Consider the following 17907-nt stretch of genomic DNA (forward strand, 5'->3'; position numbering starts at 1 on the left):
TTATTTCCAATCTGCTGTTGAGTAAATTTTAATTTCATTTACTATAATATTTTTTTCCTGTAAACTTTTCAGTTCTAGAATCTGCATTTGGTTCTTTTCTATAGATTCAATTTCTGAAACTATTTATTATTCACTCTATTTTCCTTTAATTCTTCAAGTGTATTCATAATTGCTTTTTTGTCTACAACAACCCTGGGGGGGGGGGGTCACCTTATCTATAGGGTTGTTCTTTTTATATTTTTCCTTGCATATGGATCATGTTTATTTCTTTGCATGTCTTGGTAACTTTTTATTAAGAACCAGACTCTGGGTTACATGGTCTTTCCAGTGTCTCAGCTGGATGGCCAGGTTAAACACTGGTAGAATAGGGCTAGAACTTAAATGTCCCTGGCAATGCTTCCCTTCTAGCACTGATATTCCTTTAGTATCCTTTTCTAATCTCATCCTGTAGCAGCCGCTATCTGTAATAGAAAGCCTCACTTGGTTTTGCCCTGTGTAATACATAGCTCAGACTCTCAGAAACTCCCCCACAGACTTCTGATGCCCTCTCAGATGGTCCATCCCAGATTCCCACTGCTTCAGCTGTCTTTTCTTCATCAGCTAAGTGGAAACCACTACAATCTGTTCAAACTTCGCTCTCTGAACAGGTAGGAAATTGGGCTCAGAAAGCTGCATATTTGTGGGATTTGCCTCGTTGGTTTTCCTTCTCTTTAGAGATTGAAATTTTCTGCTGCCTACTGTTCACTGCTTGACACTGTTGTTTCATTTATTTTGTCCTATTGTATAGCTTTTTATAGAGGGAGAGCTAGTTTTGACATGAGCTACTCCATTACCATACAAAGCAGAGTGCCTCTTATAGGCCAGAAATAACAGCCTCTGTTTCATTTGTATTCGGGAAAACTAAGAATTAATTAATATAATGTCCTATGTCTATTAAGGTCAGTTCTACCTGTCCTTCTCCTAATATCAGATCCAACTTTCAACTTACTTACCAGATGGTATTCACCCAATCAGATCAATAATGCATAGTTTATAATCTCTCTGGCTATGATCTTTTATAAAGATGGGCACAAACACAAAGGGAGTTGCTATAAATGCTGTGGCATGAATTTTTAAAGATCCCACAACTTAGGAAATAAATTCTTTGAAACAGTCACTTTAATTCATTAATTAGAAATAAAATTTTAAATCAATAAATTAAAATATGCACAGCTTCTATGAAATGGAAAATTGGAATCAGATCTATTGATAAGAGGCAACTACTTAACTCTTATCCAAGGTACTGACCTGAATACAGTATCAGGGCAAAAAGAATTATTTTATCTTCACTTTGGAGAGGAAGAAACTGAAGCATACCTCTTTCTAAACCCAAGGACTATGTTGACTTGTTTATTAATTTTAGAATCCATAATATAAAATTCATCTTTGTGTATGTATGTATTCTCTATTATATTATAGAGAAGTCTAAGGTACTTTTATTTATTTATGTATTTTTTTGGTGCTGAGGACTGAGCCCAGGGTTGCTTAATCATTGAGCACATCCGGAGCCCTTTTATTTTCATTATGAGACAGGCCTCGCTATGTTGCTTAGGACCTCACTAAGTTGCTTAGGACCTCTCTAAGCTGCTGAGGCTAGCCTTGAACTTGAGATCATCCTGCCTCAGCCTCCCCAGTTGCTGGTATTATAGGTGTATGCCACTGTACCAGCTATAGTACTTTTAAAGACAGGTTGATAATCTGACTAATTTCATACTTGAAGCCTTCCAGGTTAATCATTTGGTCCAAACCTTGGTAATCTGACTAAGACTTTGTTATATGAATCTACAAGCTGCACAGAACAAAGTAGTTTGTATTCCTCAACAATGTCCCTGGAATTAATGAAACAATGAATTTTCTATCTGGAAGGGATTTTATGCCCCAACAGCAATGCACACAGATTTCTCCTTTGGAACTTAACACAAGTTCCTTTGATTCCTTTTCGTGCTACAGGCTAACAGCATGAAGGCCTATGTTCGTTTAATATCCAGTTTACCCAGGACAGTACAGGAACCATAATGAACATAACTGTTTATTGAATTAATAATTTATTAATTAAAAACTCCAGCCTGCCCCCACATGAAGAAACGCCAACTGGTAATCTTAATTCTATTAATATTATAAAAATGAAGAGGAAGTAATGCTAAAGACATTTATTTTTGACACTTGACATTGTCCTCCAAAATCCTCAGAAGAAAGGCATACAAACTTTTTTTTTTTCTTTTTTGGTACTAGGAATTAAACCCAGGGGTGCTCCATCCCTAAGCTACATGCCCAGCTCTTTTTATTTTTTCTTATGAGACAAGGTCTTACTGAGCTGCTGAGGCTGCCCTGGAACTTGTGATCCTCCTGCCTCAGCATTATGGGCAATGTACCACTGCAGCCGACACATACCAACTTTTGATTATGGAGCGAGACTCTTCCAAGCCTTAGATTCTACATCTGTAAAATTAGTGCACTACTAGCTGGGGTTGTGGCTCAGAGATAGTGCACTCATCTGGCATGTGTAAGGCACTGGGTTTGATCCTCAGCACCACATAAAAACATATAAATATATAAAATAAAGGCATTGTGTCCATCTACAATGTAAAAAATATTTTTAAAAATGAGAGAGCACTAATAACTGATAAAAATGATGAGGATTGGGCTGGGGATGTGGCTCAGTGGTACAGCACTTGCCTGGCATGTGTGAGGCCCTGGGTTCGATCCTCAGCACCACATATAAATAAATAAAAGATCCAATGACAACTGAAAAATGTTTAAAAAAAAATGATGAGGATCACATGAGATTATGAATATAAAACTCCTGCTATTGTACAGACAGACAGTGGACACTCAATCCTCTGATATCACAGCACTGAAAACGACGCTACAGTGAGATGGCCTAAATGGCCTATTCCAAGTCAAGAGTCTCAGAAATTTGAAGGTTAGAATAATGGAAAAGCTATGAATACTGCATAGTCAACTAGCAACGTAAAAAAAAGGAAATAACTAGAGTATACACAAATAACTAGAGTACACCAAGGAAGCCTACAGCACGTGTTAACAGTACCTTGTCACAGCCAAACCTAACAGATCCCTCTGCCATTTTTTGTAGGACACTCTTTCTCTTTTTTGCTTCTCTTATATTCTCCTTTTTCTTTTTCTTTCTCCACCCCACTCCTGATAATACCACTCCTTCTCTGAGCCCCTGTCCTTTCTTTTTCCCAGGTAGAATACAGAATTAAAATCCTCTTCAATATTTATCATACTTTTCAGTAAAATACTGAACATGGGGCTTTTTTTTGTTTTGAGATAGGATCTTGCTATTTTGCCCAGGCTGGTCTTGAATGCCTGGGATCACATGATTCCCCAGCTTCAGCCTCCTGAGTATGTGAGATTACAGGTATACGCCACCATGTCTAGCTTAAACATGAGTTTTAAAGATAGAAAACAGAGTTCAATTTCGGTTCCAATAATTAGCTACATAACCTTGGTAAATTACTTACACAAAGTGCTGCTGTCTGCTCAACTGGAAAATGGGAACAATATGGGCATCTTCACAGAATTTGAGTAAGATAATTAGATGAAATAATTAGTCTAAAACCTGACACCCAATGGTCTTCTACAATGTTAATTCTCTTTCTCACTTCTAGAATAGGAAAATATTATCTGATTCTTAGTTATGTTTTCCACAGAAAAGGAGACCTGTTTCTTACACACATTTTCCATCTATGTTATGAATACAGATGAAGTCACCATCCTGAATATAAAAGAGTGCCTCTAACTACAGACTTCTGCATCGTACTGGTGGAAATACCCCTTGTCTTGAGTAGTCTCCCCGATTTTAAAAAATAAGTCAGTACAGAGAAATTTGAATAAACTCTTAAATCACAAAGTAATTAGTGATGATTACAAGTTAAGCATTTAAGAGCACTTAAACATTTTGTATAAAACAATAAATTGAAGACACACACTATATTTTAAAATTTGGCTTGAGGCTGGCTCAGTAGTTCGGGTCATGTAAGAACTAAAAGAGCTATACAGGAAAGGCTTCCACGCAAGGTCTCAGTACAACAGCAGGCCACCTGCCTCTTCCAATTCATTTTAACCTCATACCTAGAAACTAACTCTACTCTCCAGTGAGTTGTATGCTAGTATCGGGTAGACATTTGTAAAAATAAAACTACTTTAGAGAAGATAAGTCCCTAGGATCAAAATAGACTACCCCATATTTCCTGAACCAAGCTCAGATTAGACAAAATAGACAAAAGGAAACCACTTTATGATTACTATGTGATGTTTCAAGCTATAGGCAAGAACAGAATGTGGAAAGATTAAGCATGAGCCCTTCGATTGCAAGTTATAACAAAGTGACGTTGGGTGACATGAGTGGGGACACAGCGGATGAACAGAAACCAAATAAGAGGGCACTGGGATATGTGGAAAACACTGCTTAACACATGAGACCAAATTCACAAATAGAAGAAAGGGAGAGGAGTTACCAAGTAAGGAAAAGAAGCCAATATTCCAGGAAGTGCAAGTTCAATACCAAAGGACTAAAAAGAGTAAAGAGGCAGAGCTTCTTTAGGGAAAATGAAACAAGGACAACATTAAATTGAAAATTCAAGGAAAAGTAAAGATGAATGTTTTGAGGGCAAAAGAAAACCTACTTCAATACCAAACCCTAAGGCAATAAATAGGGAATAAGAGTAGTAACACACGATTGTAATTAAAAAGAACAAAAGCATTCAGAAGTAGAAGTATGGACATAGTGTAGATTTTTAATTGAAGAACAGAACATTCTCACTGGGTTCATAAGAGGAACTGAGGCTGGCCATCGCATGCAGTTTAAAAAAATAAAGAAATAAAGTTCTCAGCTTACAGCAGCTAAAACAGTAGGTAATCTCTAAGCCTAAATCCCAGAAATGTTCAGTTTACGCTCACTGCCCATCTCTGAAGAATATGAGAGCACTGCAGCCATGTGACAAGCCATAATTGACCTGCTCCAGGCTTTTCCCAGGAGGTCAGAGTAACTATACTTACTAGAGTCTTCCCATTGGAGTAAGTGTAGCTTCCATGCGGAATAGTACAAAAATCCCAGGACCAGAAAGAGGCAGAGGGCTAGCAGCAGATTGCGCACAAAGACCAAGAGTCCCATCTTCGCATGATTTACAATTTCCTACATGACCTAAAACATAATAATAAAATAAAAACAAAAACAAAAATTAGGTCTTAAGAGATAAAGTAATCATCATACTGATTATGCTCTCCCTTAAGATAAAGAACCTGTAAAGAGAATTCCCAAATGAAGAATAACCTCAGCATTCATAACATGGCATCTCCCAACATGCTCATCTCCATCTCAAGCAACAGCCTCAGAACCCCTCAGCACCCAGGCCAGAAATCATCAGTCATCCGTGCACCCTCATCCACCCCCGGCACCAATCAATGACCACATTCTGCAATTCTAACCTCCCAAATACATCTCAAATCATACGCCCTTCCCACTATCACCATCCTAGTTCATGCCACCACTGTGCTCCCACCACCGCTCTCTTGCCTTGAAACCTACACTCTCCAGATCCATTTTATACCCAGCACACACAGTTGTCTTTTAATAACAAAACAAAGGGGTTTGTTACTTCCCTGCCAAAACCCCTTTGTATTATCTACCACTGCTGAAACAAGGTACTGCAAACTAAACAGTTTAAAACAACACAAATTTATTATCTCAGAGTTCTGAAGGTCAAAGTCCAGGCTCAAGCCAAGTGAGGTGGTACACGCCTGTAATCCCAGCAGCTCGGGAAGCTAAGGCAGGAGGATCCCAAGTTCAAAGCCAGCCTCAGCAACAGTGAGATGCTAAGCAACTCAGTGAGACCCTCTCTCTAAATGAAAAATAAAGAAGGGCTGCAGATGTGGCACCCCCTCACACACCAAAAAAAGGAAGAAACATAAAGTCCAGGCTCAGCAGGGTCCTTTGTTTAGAATCCCACAAGTCTAAAATCAGTATCAGAGGGGCTGCTTTCTTTTCTAAAACAGAATTTACTTTTTTCCCCATTTTTTTTTTTTACCGGTGCATTATAGTGATACACAATGGGTTTGTTATATATTCATACATAAACACAATATAACAATATAATTTAACCAGTATCATTATTTCCCAGTATTTTCCCTTTCCTTTCTCTCCTCCTCCCCCTCCCCCCACCCTTGATCCCTTTACTTGACTCTACCGTTCTCCCTTGGAAATTCATGAGACACCTCCCACATCTTTCTTTTTCCTTTCTACTTCCCACATGAGAGAAAACACACAACCCTTGACCTTCTGAATTTGGCTTATTTCACTTAAAATAATGGCCTCAACTTCCATCTATTTTCTTGCAAATGACAATTTTGTTTTTCTATATGGTTCAATAAAACTCCATTGTACATACATACCATATATTCTTTACCCATTCATCAGCGGATGGATCCGGAGGCTGGTTCTGTGGTTTGGCTACTGTGAACTGTGCTGCCATAAACATGGGTATGCACGTATGAGGCAAAATCTACTTCTGTACCCGTCCAGCTACTGGTTAAGTAGAGTCCATGCAGATGGCTTTTGGGCCAGTTTCCTACTAGTCAACAGACAGGAGCCAATCTCTGCTCTTATTGTCTCCTCCAACTTTCCACATGGTCCCACTTCAGCCAAGGTGTGCTAAGTCCCACACTCTAAATCTCTCCCGTTTTCCCTTCTACAGCATCTTACTTCTGCTTCCAATCTCCTGTGATTATACTGGGTCCACCTGAAACACTGAGAACATTTTCTTAAAGAGCCATAACCTTCATAACATCTGGAAAATACCTTTTGCCATGTCAGCTGATACTACTACAGGTACCAGAGATGAGAGTATGGACATCTTTAGGGGGCCATTCAATTCATCTGAAAGGAACTGCTTAGTAAAGCCAAGCAGTTTCTGACGGATCCCTGATTTATTCCCCAATCCATCCACTGCTCTGCAACCTCACCTGTGCCCACGAACTAGTCATTCTTTCTGTTTCACTAAGCCCTACCTGTTGTTTCTGTCCTAGAGGTCTGTCTGGAATCCAGTCTCTACCCACCCTGCTGCCACACCTGCTCTACATCCTTTGATACTCACCTTGCATGCAACATGGGCCAAGAAGACTTCCTTGATCAGACCCTCCACCTACAACCAGATACTCCAGCCACAAATAATATGAGAAAGATACAAACTCAGAATAAAAAGTGAAAATCTGCATACTGTATAATAGGGCACCTTGAAAAGCCAAGAAAATAAACTGAAAACTCATTAAGAATAGGATCACTAAAGTAGGCAATTATAAGGTTAACTTACAAAAATCAACAGCTTCTTAAAAAATTACACCAGCAGCCAGGTGCACGAGTGTAATCCCAGCAGCCAGGTGCACACGGTTGAGGCAGGAGGTTCACAAGATTCAAGGCAGCCTCAGCAACTTAGCAGGACCCTATTACAAAAGGTGGGCTGGGGTGTAGCTCAGTGATAGAGCACCCCTGGGTTCAGTCCTCAATAACGACCAAAAAAAAAAATTACACCAGTAATATCTAATTAGGAAATATAAAGTGAAATATAAAGTGATGGAAATGAATCTGTAAAATACTTAAAAATAACCTGAGAAGAAATGGGCAAGAATTTTCACCAAAGGATACAGAAGGTCTGAGTAAGAGACTTAAGTGAGAATATTCAATATTGGAAATACATCAGTTCTCCTGAAATGTCAGTTCTCTATAAGTTTAATTCCAGTCAAAATCCATGATTGTTTTTACACTTAGATCTAAAGATTATCTAAGGAGTTCATACCCAAGACGAGCCAAGAAAATTTTAAATGAAAATGAGCTGAACATACAGGGAGAGAAAAGCCAAACTCATTTTTGCAACATGTTTCTGACACCAGGTGTGGGTGGGGTGTGGGTGGGGGTCCTCTTCTGGCCAAGAAAGCAAAACTGCAGCAGAGGACATCTTCCAATCCCATTTTGTTATGACACTGTCTACCTGGAGATGATACCAGAAATAGAAGTGCTGTGTCAAGGTATATGAATTCTGTAAATTTCAATAGCTATTGCTAAAACTGCTCCCCAGAGTCCACCAATTCACACTCCCACACTGTGCTATTTGAAAGATCCCAGAGGTTGAAAGTCCCCTAAAACTGTCTCCCACCACTTCAGAAACCAACCATACACCCCAAGTTGTTTTACCTGTTCTTCTGACCCACTGGCTACAAACCTGAGTTTCCCCAACCCCTTCCTTAGGTTCAATTAATTTGCTAAAGTGGCTCACAAATTCAGGGGAACACCAATTTATGATAAATGATATTACGAAGGATATAGATGAAGAAATACAGAGGGTGAGGTATGGGAGAAGGGACCAAGATCTTCTGGGTCTTCTTTGGGTATGCCACCCCAGGATCCTTTACCTGTCAAGCCATCTGGAAACTCTCCAAACTCTGTCCTCTGGGGTTTTATGGAGGTCTCATTACAGAGGTGATTGATTTCACCACTGGCCACAATGACCAACTTAACCTTAGGAAAGAGTGGGAAGCAGGGCTGGTAAGTCCCAAACCTCCAGCCCAAGATGTGGCAGTCAGGTAGGGTCTGCCAGCCATGAGCCAACTCATTAGCATACAAAAAGAGGTCACTGTGGAGATTCCACCGAGTTTAGGAGTTATATGCCAGAAAATGAGGATAAAGACCAAATATATATTTTACAATATCACAGATTAGAATTTGCCTTCCCAGATATCAAAACCAACTCAAGGTTGAAATAATTAAGACAAGACAGATACTGGCACAGGAAAAAAACACAAAGATAATGGAACAGAAGATTCTAGAAATGAGTTCTCACAGCTAGAGATATACATATATCTACATATATGAATGTTTACACGTACATACATATGAATTTATTCTATAATAAATATGTAAGTATAAAAAGAGGGGGCAAAGGCCCAATAGGATACATAGCTAAATGTTATTAGCACAGTTACCTGTAGGGAATGGGATGGCAATATGAGAAGCGTTTCACTGGGAGGACTTTCCTTTTCCCTTTATACACTCCTGAACTAAATTTGTTATAATTCACAAGTATTACCTCCATAATTTTTTAATATCAAAGAACATAGGGTGGAAATGTGAATTTGGTGGACTCTGGGGAGCAATTTAGAAATATCTATTGAAATTTACAGCATTCATATACCTTGACACAGCACTGCTATTTCTGTGACTTTTCCCTCAAGGAACACTGCAACAAAAAGCATTAAGGGTGTGTACAGGAACGTGCACTAGCAATGCTGATTATACCGGCAAATAACAGAAACAGCTCAAATGTCTCCACCTGTGGGAAGTTGATGGGAAACAGCACACGCAAAAGAATAAGCTGAAGGTTGTTTCAGGACAGGATGTTTGACAGCTGTGTGAGGAGGGTTTAAAGGAACCAACAAGGAGTGAGAACGGATCCAGAGACCAGCAAGGGCAGGAAGCCAGATATGCCCTTCTGCCTCAAAGGAGGATGATAGCTCAGCAAGAGCTGGGTGGGGAGAGAGGCCACCCGGTGGGGGCAGTGGACACAGAGGAGCAGGCCGTGTAGCACTTCAGCAAGGTGCAAGGGGCAGTAGAGTTAGGGTGGTGTGCCCCAACCTCTCCTACCACACTCCTTTGTCTTCTGTTGGTGCCTTGTATCAACTGATCCTAAATGAAAACCAAAGGACAAAGAAACCCAGATGATGCAGTTCAGAGGTCCATCACCAGTTCAGAGAGGGAAGAAGGTGAAAATGGATCTGGAATGGCAGAAGAAATGAAGAATGCGAGGTATCAGTCAGAAAGAATGGGCACATCTACACATACTCATATGAGAAAATGCCTAGAACATACTGCTGGGTGGAAAAGCAATCTAGTTGTGGAACAGTATAAACATATGTGGCCTCACACTAGTAACAAACAGGACAACGACATTAAGTATATAAACATGAGCAGTGGCCCATGTTTATAATCCCAGAGGCTGGGGAGGCTGAGGCAGGAGGATCATAAGTTCCAGGTTAGCCTCAGCAATTTATCGAGACTCTCAGCAACTCAGCAAGGCTTTGTCTCAAAATAAAAAGGGCTGAGGATGTCGCTCGGCAGCTGAGAGCCCCGGGGTTTTACCCCCAGTTAAAAAAAAAATTAAGTATTAAGTATATACCTAAAAGAATATGCACCAAAATACTGACAATAATTACCTCTGGAAAATGGGTCTGGACAGGGTGTTTCGTTATAATCTATGCATATGTTTATTTTTAATTTTACATTTATAAAGGTAAATGTACAAAGTTTTCAAAATGAGATAGAAACCAGAGACTTGCATTTCCAGCAGCAGAAAGGTCTGTACCTTGTCTAACACTCCCCTAAGCAACTAAAATTTTAAGGTGTAACCAGCTGCCTACAAAACCCAAGTGGTTGTTGGAAAGCTTTTCCTTTCTTTTTAAAGGGGAACTGATGTGGCTAGTGCCACATAATTTCTGTCCTAAATGCAGATGTGATGTCTGAAGTGACACAGCCAGGCAGTGACCACAACCCAAGGGCATGGAGACATGTGACAGTGGGTCAACAGACTCATTCACTCATTCAACAACTGTGACAGTGAGAAGCCTGAACCAATCACCTATTTTATTTCAGTCTTCTCCATTAAGACAAATGAGCTTCAAATGAAGACAGCAGAAAAAACACCCAGAAGAAACAGATTTCCAAAAGCAGATGACATACAAAGGAGCAAACAGGAGCTTAGAAGAAGCTAAGACCTCCAGGACAAGAACATCCCATGTGGGCTGGGAGGGCAGCGCAGTTGGTGGAGCTATGCACAAGGCCCTGGGTTCAACCCGCAGCACCACACACACAAACACACACACACACACACACACACACACACACACACACACACACACAGAAACAGAACATCCCATGATCCCCAAAGAAACGTAATTTCAAATTCACTGCTAGGGGCTGAGGATGTGGCTCAAGCGGTAGCGCGCTCGCCTGGCATGCGTGCGGCCCGGGTTCGATCCTCAGCACCACATACCAACAAAGATGTTGTGTCCGCCGAGAACTAAAAAAAAAATTAAAAAAAAAATTCACTGCTAGGACAAAAGTTTGACAATATACTCCAGGGGTGGGACTGCGGAGAGTGGGGAGACAGGTATTCATATACACTGATGTGGTGGGAGGGATTTGGTAATAACTAACAAAAATCACACATGCTTAAAATCGTACTCTTTAAGCCAATAAATCTCCTGGCTAAAAAATTATCCCAGGGCTGGGGTTGCGGCTCAGTGGTAGAACGTTTGCTTAGCATGTGTGAGGCTCTGGGTTCAATTATCAGTACCACATATAAATAAATAAAGATTCATCAACAACTAATTAAAAAATTTTTTAATTATCCTAAAGATACATTGACAAAAATACAAAAGGTTCTATGCACACAGCCATTTACTGCAGCCCTATTTGAAACTTAATAGGACTGAAAGTCCTTCAAATGTCCTTCATCAAGAGTTGAATAAACAATGATTATATCTACAAAAATTGAATATCATACATCCATAAAAAAGAATGGGCTCCCTTCCTTTCTGGATAATTTAATGTAAAAACCATAAGACATTAGGAACTGAGTAAAGTGGGTACACATGCTTGGGGTAAAAGGGCAGGAAAGGGCATAAGTTTGTGTGAGGGTCAAGGAGAGAGTCAACAGGCAATTTGGGATTGACCACATAAGTAAATACATTGACACTAATGGCAGGAAGATTTCTCAATAATGGAGATGGAAGTTACAAATATGGAAAGGGAAAAACGAGAATTAATCTTTTGATTTATCTTTTTGATTTCACTAGCATTGTAATCAGTGTGAAGTGATGGTTTCCAAAAATATAAAGATATAAAAATAAATATAGACACAGGTACTGTGTGTGTACGTTTGTGGGTTCACCCACATATATCCCCTAACTTATCCATTTAACAGACCTAAAAACAGTCATATTACAAGAGCAGTAGGTACATCCAGTATCTAGATGTGTGTGTGTGTGTGTGTGTGTGTGTGTGTGTGTGTGTGGATGTGTGGTACTAGGAATTGAATCCAGGCCTTGGCATGCTAACCAAGCACCCTACCACTGAGCTACATCCTCGACCCTAGACACCCTAGACGTTGGGTTTTGTTTGTTTTAGGGACAGGAGTTGGTTGTTCGTTTTTTGTACCAGGGATCTACCACTAAGCCACATCCCTAATCCCTAACCCTTTCAGCTAAGAAACATCAAAGGATGCTAAAACTTGGGGCTGGGATTGTGGCTCAGCGGTAGAGCGCTCACCCGCCTAGACCCGGGTTCAATTCTCAGAACCACATAAAAATAAAGACATTGTGTCCATCTACCAAAAAAAAAAAATTATCTCTCTTTCTTTAAAAAAAAAAAGGATGCTAAAAATAATGGGTAAACGTTTTATGAAAAAGGGCATATCATATAGTTTTTAAGTATCTACTCAGGGGGCTGGGGATGTGGCTCAAGCAGTAGTGCGCTCGCCTGGCATGCGTGCGGCCCGGGTTCAATCCTCAGCACCACATACAAACAAAGATGTTGTGTCCGCCGAAAACTAAAAAATAAATATTAAAAAATTCTCTCTCTCTCTCTCTCTCTCTCTCTCTCTCTCTCTTTCTTTCTTTCTCTCTCTCACTCTATCTTTAAAAAAAAAAAAGTATCTACTCGGAAAACACTAATTTCACAAAAGAGTAACTTTACAATGGAAAATGTACAGACACCACCACAGACTAGCCAAGGGATATATGGGAATTCCTTACACTATTTCTGCAACTCTTTTTTAAGCCTGAAATTATCTCAAAATGAAAAGTTAAAAAAAATTGTTTAACTTAAGTGTTATTTATGCTTATTTAGCATCCAAGTGAGAGTTTATGCAGCCACTTAAAATGTTGTTTATGAAAAATTTTAATAATAAGGGGAAATACTATAATCTAATATTGAATGACAAAATGAACCAAGTATCATATACTCAACCATGAAGCCAGAAAAAGACTAGAACAGCCAGACACAATGGCACACACCTGTAATCCTAGCAGCTCAGGAGGCTGAGATAGAAGGTTCGAGAGTTCAAAACTGGCCCCAGCAAACTTAGCAAGACCTGTCTCAAAATAAAAAATAGCAAGGGCTGGGGATGTGGCTCAGTGGTTAAGTGCCCCTGGGTTCAATCCCCAGTACAAAAAAAAAAAAAAAAAAAAAAAACCAGAATAAATAAAAACACTAATGGTAGATGAAGGCAGAGCATTCTGGCCACAGGAAGGCACTTCGCCTCCTTGCACAGTCAGAAGAAGGCACACAGGCAAAGGGCTGCAGATGCTCATGGCAAAAACCCTTGAGAATGCAGATGGAGTCTGACAATCTGGACTCATCTCCTCGTGTGTGCATTTCGTCTCAGAGAAGGAAAGATCCCCTGTCCAAAGCTAATGTAACTAACACCAAGTGACAGGCACTGACAAAGCATCAAAGATACCAAATTGAGAAAATTCAGACCCTGCCCTAGAAAAGGGAGACTGACTTCTGTCTTCTCCTTCACTCCTCAGCTCACCATGACCTGATCACTTTCAGGACAATATTCAAGTGTGAGTATCCCCCAGGAAGCTCATATCACAGCCCTATACCATGATGTTTGTGCTCCCAAGCATTCCAGGTTTACCTCTACCATGGCATTTAGAAAAAATGTCATCATCTCTGCCTCTGCAAAGAATAAGAATACAACTTAAAAGCAGAACCAGAACTTAGATCTGTGAAGAGCCAGTACTTAATACATAGTGCCTCCTACTAATGACAGTTTATTTAAAAATTAAATTATATATTTCTAATTACATGCCCCAATTCTAGACACAATATAATTGCTCACATCCCAAAAATTAATAAATACTAAAGTTAGAATTTGTACATATATGAAATACACAGCAATTTAAAATGTAGAGACATTCAGGCACTGTCTTAGACTTTCTTCATTCTGATTCTGCAGATATCTTTTTTTTTATTTTTTGGTTGCAGAAGGATACCTTTACTTTCTTTATTTATTATTTTTATATGGTGTAGATGAGCAGACCCAGTGCCTCTCACACACTAGGCAAGTGCCCTACCACTGAGCTACAACACCAGCCCATGGCAGATATTTTGAGGGTGATGTCATCCACCTCCCTGACTTGATTTATCATCATGTTGACTATCCCAAACTCCAAATGTTCAGCCTAGAGATCCCACTGAGATCCACGTCCATTTATTAACTTTCCACTCTAATGGATCATCCAGGTGTTACATAGGTGTCTTTGACCACCACCCCCAATCAACCTGTTTCTCCAGTTTTTACTCTCTCAAGCAAAAACAACACCTTCAAAGGTGCTATCAAAACCTTCACCTCACCTGTTTGGAACAAGGAACTTCTTTCTCTAGTTCCAGCTTACCATGCTCTCCCAAGGTCAGGCTGAAACCCTCTTGACAAGCCCACTTCCTCTGCCCAGCTTCTACTCACCTTTAAGTCTCAGTTTAAAGCTTAATTCATTTCATAACAAAACATGTCTCCATGCTATGTTAGGGCTTCCTGTCAGTTACTCCCACAGCACCTCTACATCTCTGTCCCACACTTATAATTTGGTAAGTATTTATGATAGTTTAACATTTATATTGTGGCTCATCCAGGCAGGGAACATGTCTGTTTTGTTCACCACTGTGCCCATGGTAGCTCCTCAAAAACTATCTGGTCACTAACTGATGATTCAGTGAATTATAGTACACTTTTAAAAAGGCACATAAGCTACTGAAAGCTAGATTATCTTAAATAGTCACAAAAAGAAAACTGTATAAAAATCTGACTCACTAAAACAACATGCACCCAAACTCTTGCCATTCCTAAAACATCCTACAATATGGTTGTTTTCAACTATACCTAGAAACAATTTTTAGGTTGGCCTGAAATACCAGAGTTTTGCTCATCTTCAAATGTCAGCTATAATGGATATAAACTCAATTATGATAAAATCATGCAGAGCAAAAAAACCACAAAGGAGGCTGGTAGTATAGCTCAGTGGCAGAGCATGCACTGAACATGTAGGAGGCCCAGGGTTTGATCTCCAGCACTACCAAAAAAAAGAAAAGCCAAATCCACAAAGTACTTCCAGAGAATATCTCCTGTGAATATTTTTGAGGAAAACTAATTAGAAATTATTGCACACTACTTATTATCCAGCTTCCCAAACCAGTTACTGAAAAGCTTATCAATTTTTCAAAAATGTTTTTGCTGAATGCACCCTTACTCGTCAGACTTTATGCATGACCAAGCAGACTTAAGCAGTTAATTAACATGAACTCTATGAGATTATCTGACTCAGAAGGATTGTGCACTTCTAATTACAGGTCAATGTGAAGAATAAAAAATTAATATTGCTAATATTCATATAGCACTTACTATAGATTGTCCATAGTTCTAAAAAGTTTTATGTGATTCAACTCATTAAGCCTTCTTGTCAATCTTACAAATTATCATTCCCACTTCATAGTGAAGAAACAGACAAAAAGAAGTTAAAATACCTTGTCCAAGATCATAGTGTTAGCAAGTGGCAGAGCCAGGATTCAAATTCAGATGATCTGACTTCAGTCATATACTATATTGCCTTTCTCCATGACAGTGCTCAGGGTGTAAGTCAGTGGGGCAGGACATGTTTAGCATGCATGAGGCCCTAGGTTAAATCCCCAGAACCACCACGACAACAATAAAAGGTATACCAGGCCAGGCATGTGGCTCACTGGTATGGCACTTGCCTAGCACTGTGTGTAACGCCCTGGGTTCAATCTCCAATACCAAAAAAAAAAAAAAAAAAAAAAAAAAAGGTTATAATAAGTCAAGTGTGGTGGAACACTCCTGTAATCCCTGCAGCTTCAGAGGCTGAGACAGGATGATCTCAAGTTTGAGGCCAGTCTCAGGAATTTAGCAAGACCCTACCAAAATAAAAAATTGAAAAGGTTGGGGATGTAGCTCAGTGGTAAAATGCCCCTGGGTTCAATCCCTGGGGTGGGGGTGGGGGGTTCCAATAAATGTAGAAAAAAAGTAAAAGAAGGGTAGGGTAGAGGAAGCAGGGAAGATCACACACACCAATGTTTACCAGAGAACACATACAGATTATTAACCAGGATTAGGGTGTAATTCAGTAGCAGAGTGCTGGCCTGGCAGGCTAAGGTCCTGGGTTTGATCCCCAGCACTTCAAGAAAAATAAATAAATAAATAAACATATAAAACAAAATCCTTGACAAAGATTCTCCTAGTCCCAGTCCCACACCACAAATGTCTTTGTTTTAAAACAAGAACTAGGGGAAAGAACTAAGGAAGATCTCCAAGGAAAAATAGTAAAACAACATCAATGTTAAAATAAAGTAAAATTGGGGCTGGGGATGTGGCTCAAGCAGTAGCGCGCTCGCCTGGCATGCGTGTGGCCTGGGTTCAATCCTCAGCACCACATACAAACAAAGATGTTGTGTCCACCGAAAACTAAAAAATAAATATTAAAGTTCTCTCTCTCTCTCTCTCTACCTCTCTCTTTCTTTAAAAAAAAATTCTTAAAAAATAAATAAATAAATAAAGTAAAATTTAGCACCCAAGCAATGAAAGTCTCAAAGGAAGAGAACAAAGTGAACACTGACAAAAATTCAATAAGAATCTTGAAGGCCATGACTGATTAAAAAAAAAAAAAATGAGCAGGGTAAAATAAAAAAAGAAAAATTTAAAAGGATTTCCAGAGGGGCCGGGGCTGTGGCTCAGTGGCAGAGCGCTTGCCTAGCGTGTGTGAAGCACTGGGTTCGATCCTCAGCACCACATATAAATAAATAAAAAATAAAAAAAGGTCCATCAACATCTAAAAAAAATTTTTAAAAAATAAAATAAAAGGATTTCCAGAACAGAATAAAACCAATGGAAGTCACAGAGATAAAGCATAAGCATAACCGGTATCTGAAAGAGAAAGTCAAACAAATGAAATAGGAAAAGATGCAAAAATGGATAATTAGAGAGCTGGGCTTAGGGCAAATTAGCCCAAATATAAGTTTCCTTGCTTCTCTGAAATCACAACAGCAAAGGTGCAAGAATAACCTGAAGATCCCAAAGGGAATTAAAAAGCTAAGGGTGTTATTAGGATCATCATTACCCACTGTGCCAGTTATTGATTTATTGCCTTTCAGATCCAAATGCACCCCTTCTTGCCTACCCTGCAAAAATGAATCCTTTAAAAGATTTTCTTTTGCCAGCTGGCCTAATGACTTTGCTAGGAGAGGGCAGGCAGAAAGACACTCAGGAGGGAAAGGGATGGTTTCCAGGGTCCAGTGTGCTCTGCTGCGGCCCCCATGGCTTTTCTGGTGTCCAGCAGTCAGCTGTCTTCCTGAGCACCTCTTCTCTGGCAGGTTTTATAGGAGAATGGCTCTAGTGATCTCTAGCACCCCAGAAGGCAGATTTCCAGCAAGTTCTGCCAGGCACCATCAATCACTTCTCTATCTTCCCATAGCACCAGGGATCTTGGTTGGGGCAGGGTGGAAGTGGGGGGCAGGCTGTAGAGGAAGGGGCTCTTCATCTGTCGCTCTATCTCAGCCCTGGGGTGGTGCCTGCCTCTTTTATCTGCTATTTCTATTTTTTTTTTTGAGCTCTCTTTATTTCTTTTTAACAACTTTACTTGAGATATCCTATGTGCCACACAATTCACAACATACAATTTGATGGCTATTAGAATATTCACAGTTGTACAAATGTCACCACAATCAATTTTAGAATGTTTCCAGTGATCCAGAAAAGATATTACACATCCCTCAGTTATTACCAC

General features: G+C 39.7%; 1 protein-coding gene across 9 annotated transcripts in view; it reads right to left on the reverse strand.

Annotated features, from left to right (window-relative positions):
- The window catches only part of ST3GAL3 (ST3 beta-galactoside alpha-2,3-sialyltransferase 3), a 196250-nt gene that overhangs the window by 164611 nt on the left and 13732 nt on the right, over positions 1–17907 (reverse strand). For 4 of the 9 annotated variants that reach the window (XM_081307252.1, XM_081307250.1, XM_081307251.1 and 1 more), the window contains exon 2: positions 5062–5206. The exons of the other annotated variants lie outside the window; for them this stretch is intronic. In XM_081307252.1, the coding sequence (XP_081163378.1) occupies positions 5062–5176 (115 nt within the window). In that variant the 5' untranslated portion in view covers positions 5177–5206. The remainder of the gene's footprint in view (positions 1–5061; positions 5207–17907) is intronic. 9 annotated transcript variants of the gene reach the window in all.

Source organism: Spermophilus citellus (genome assembly GCF_964194105.1).
Source record: "Spermophilus citellus genome assembly, chromosome: 9".
In the NCBI taxonomy this organism is placed as follows: domain Eukaryota; kingdom Metazoa; phylum Chordata; class Mammalia; order Rodentia; family Sciuridae; genus Spermophilus; species Spermophilus citellus.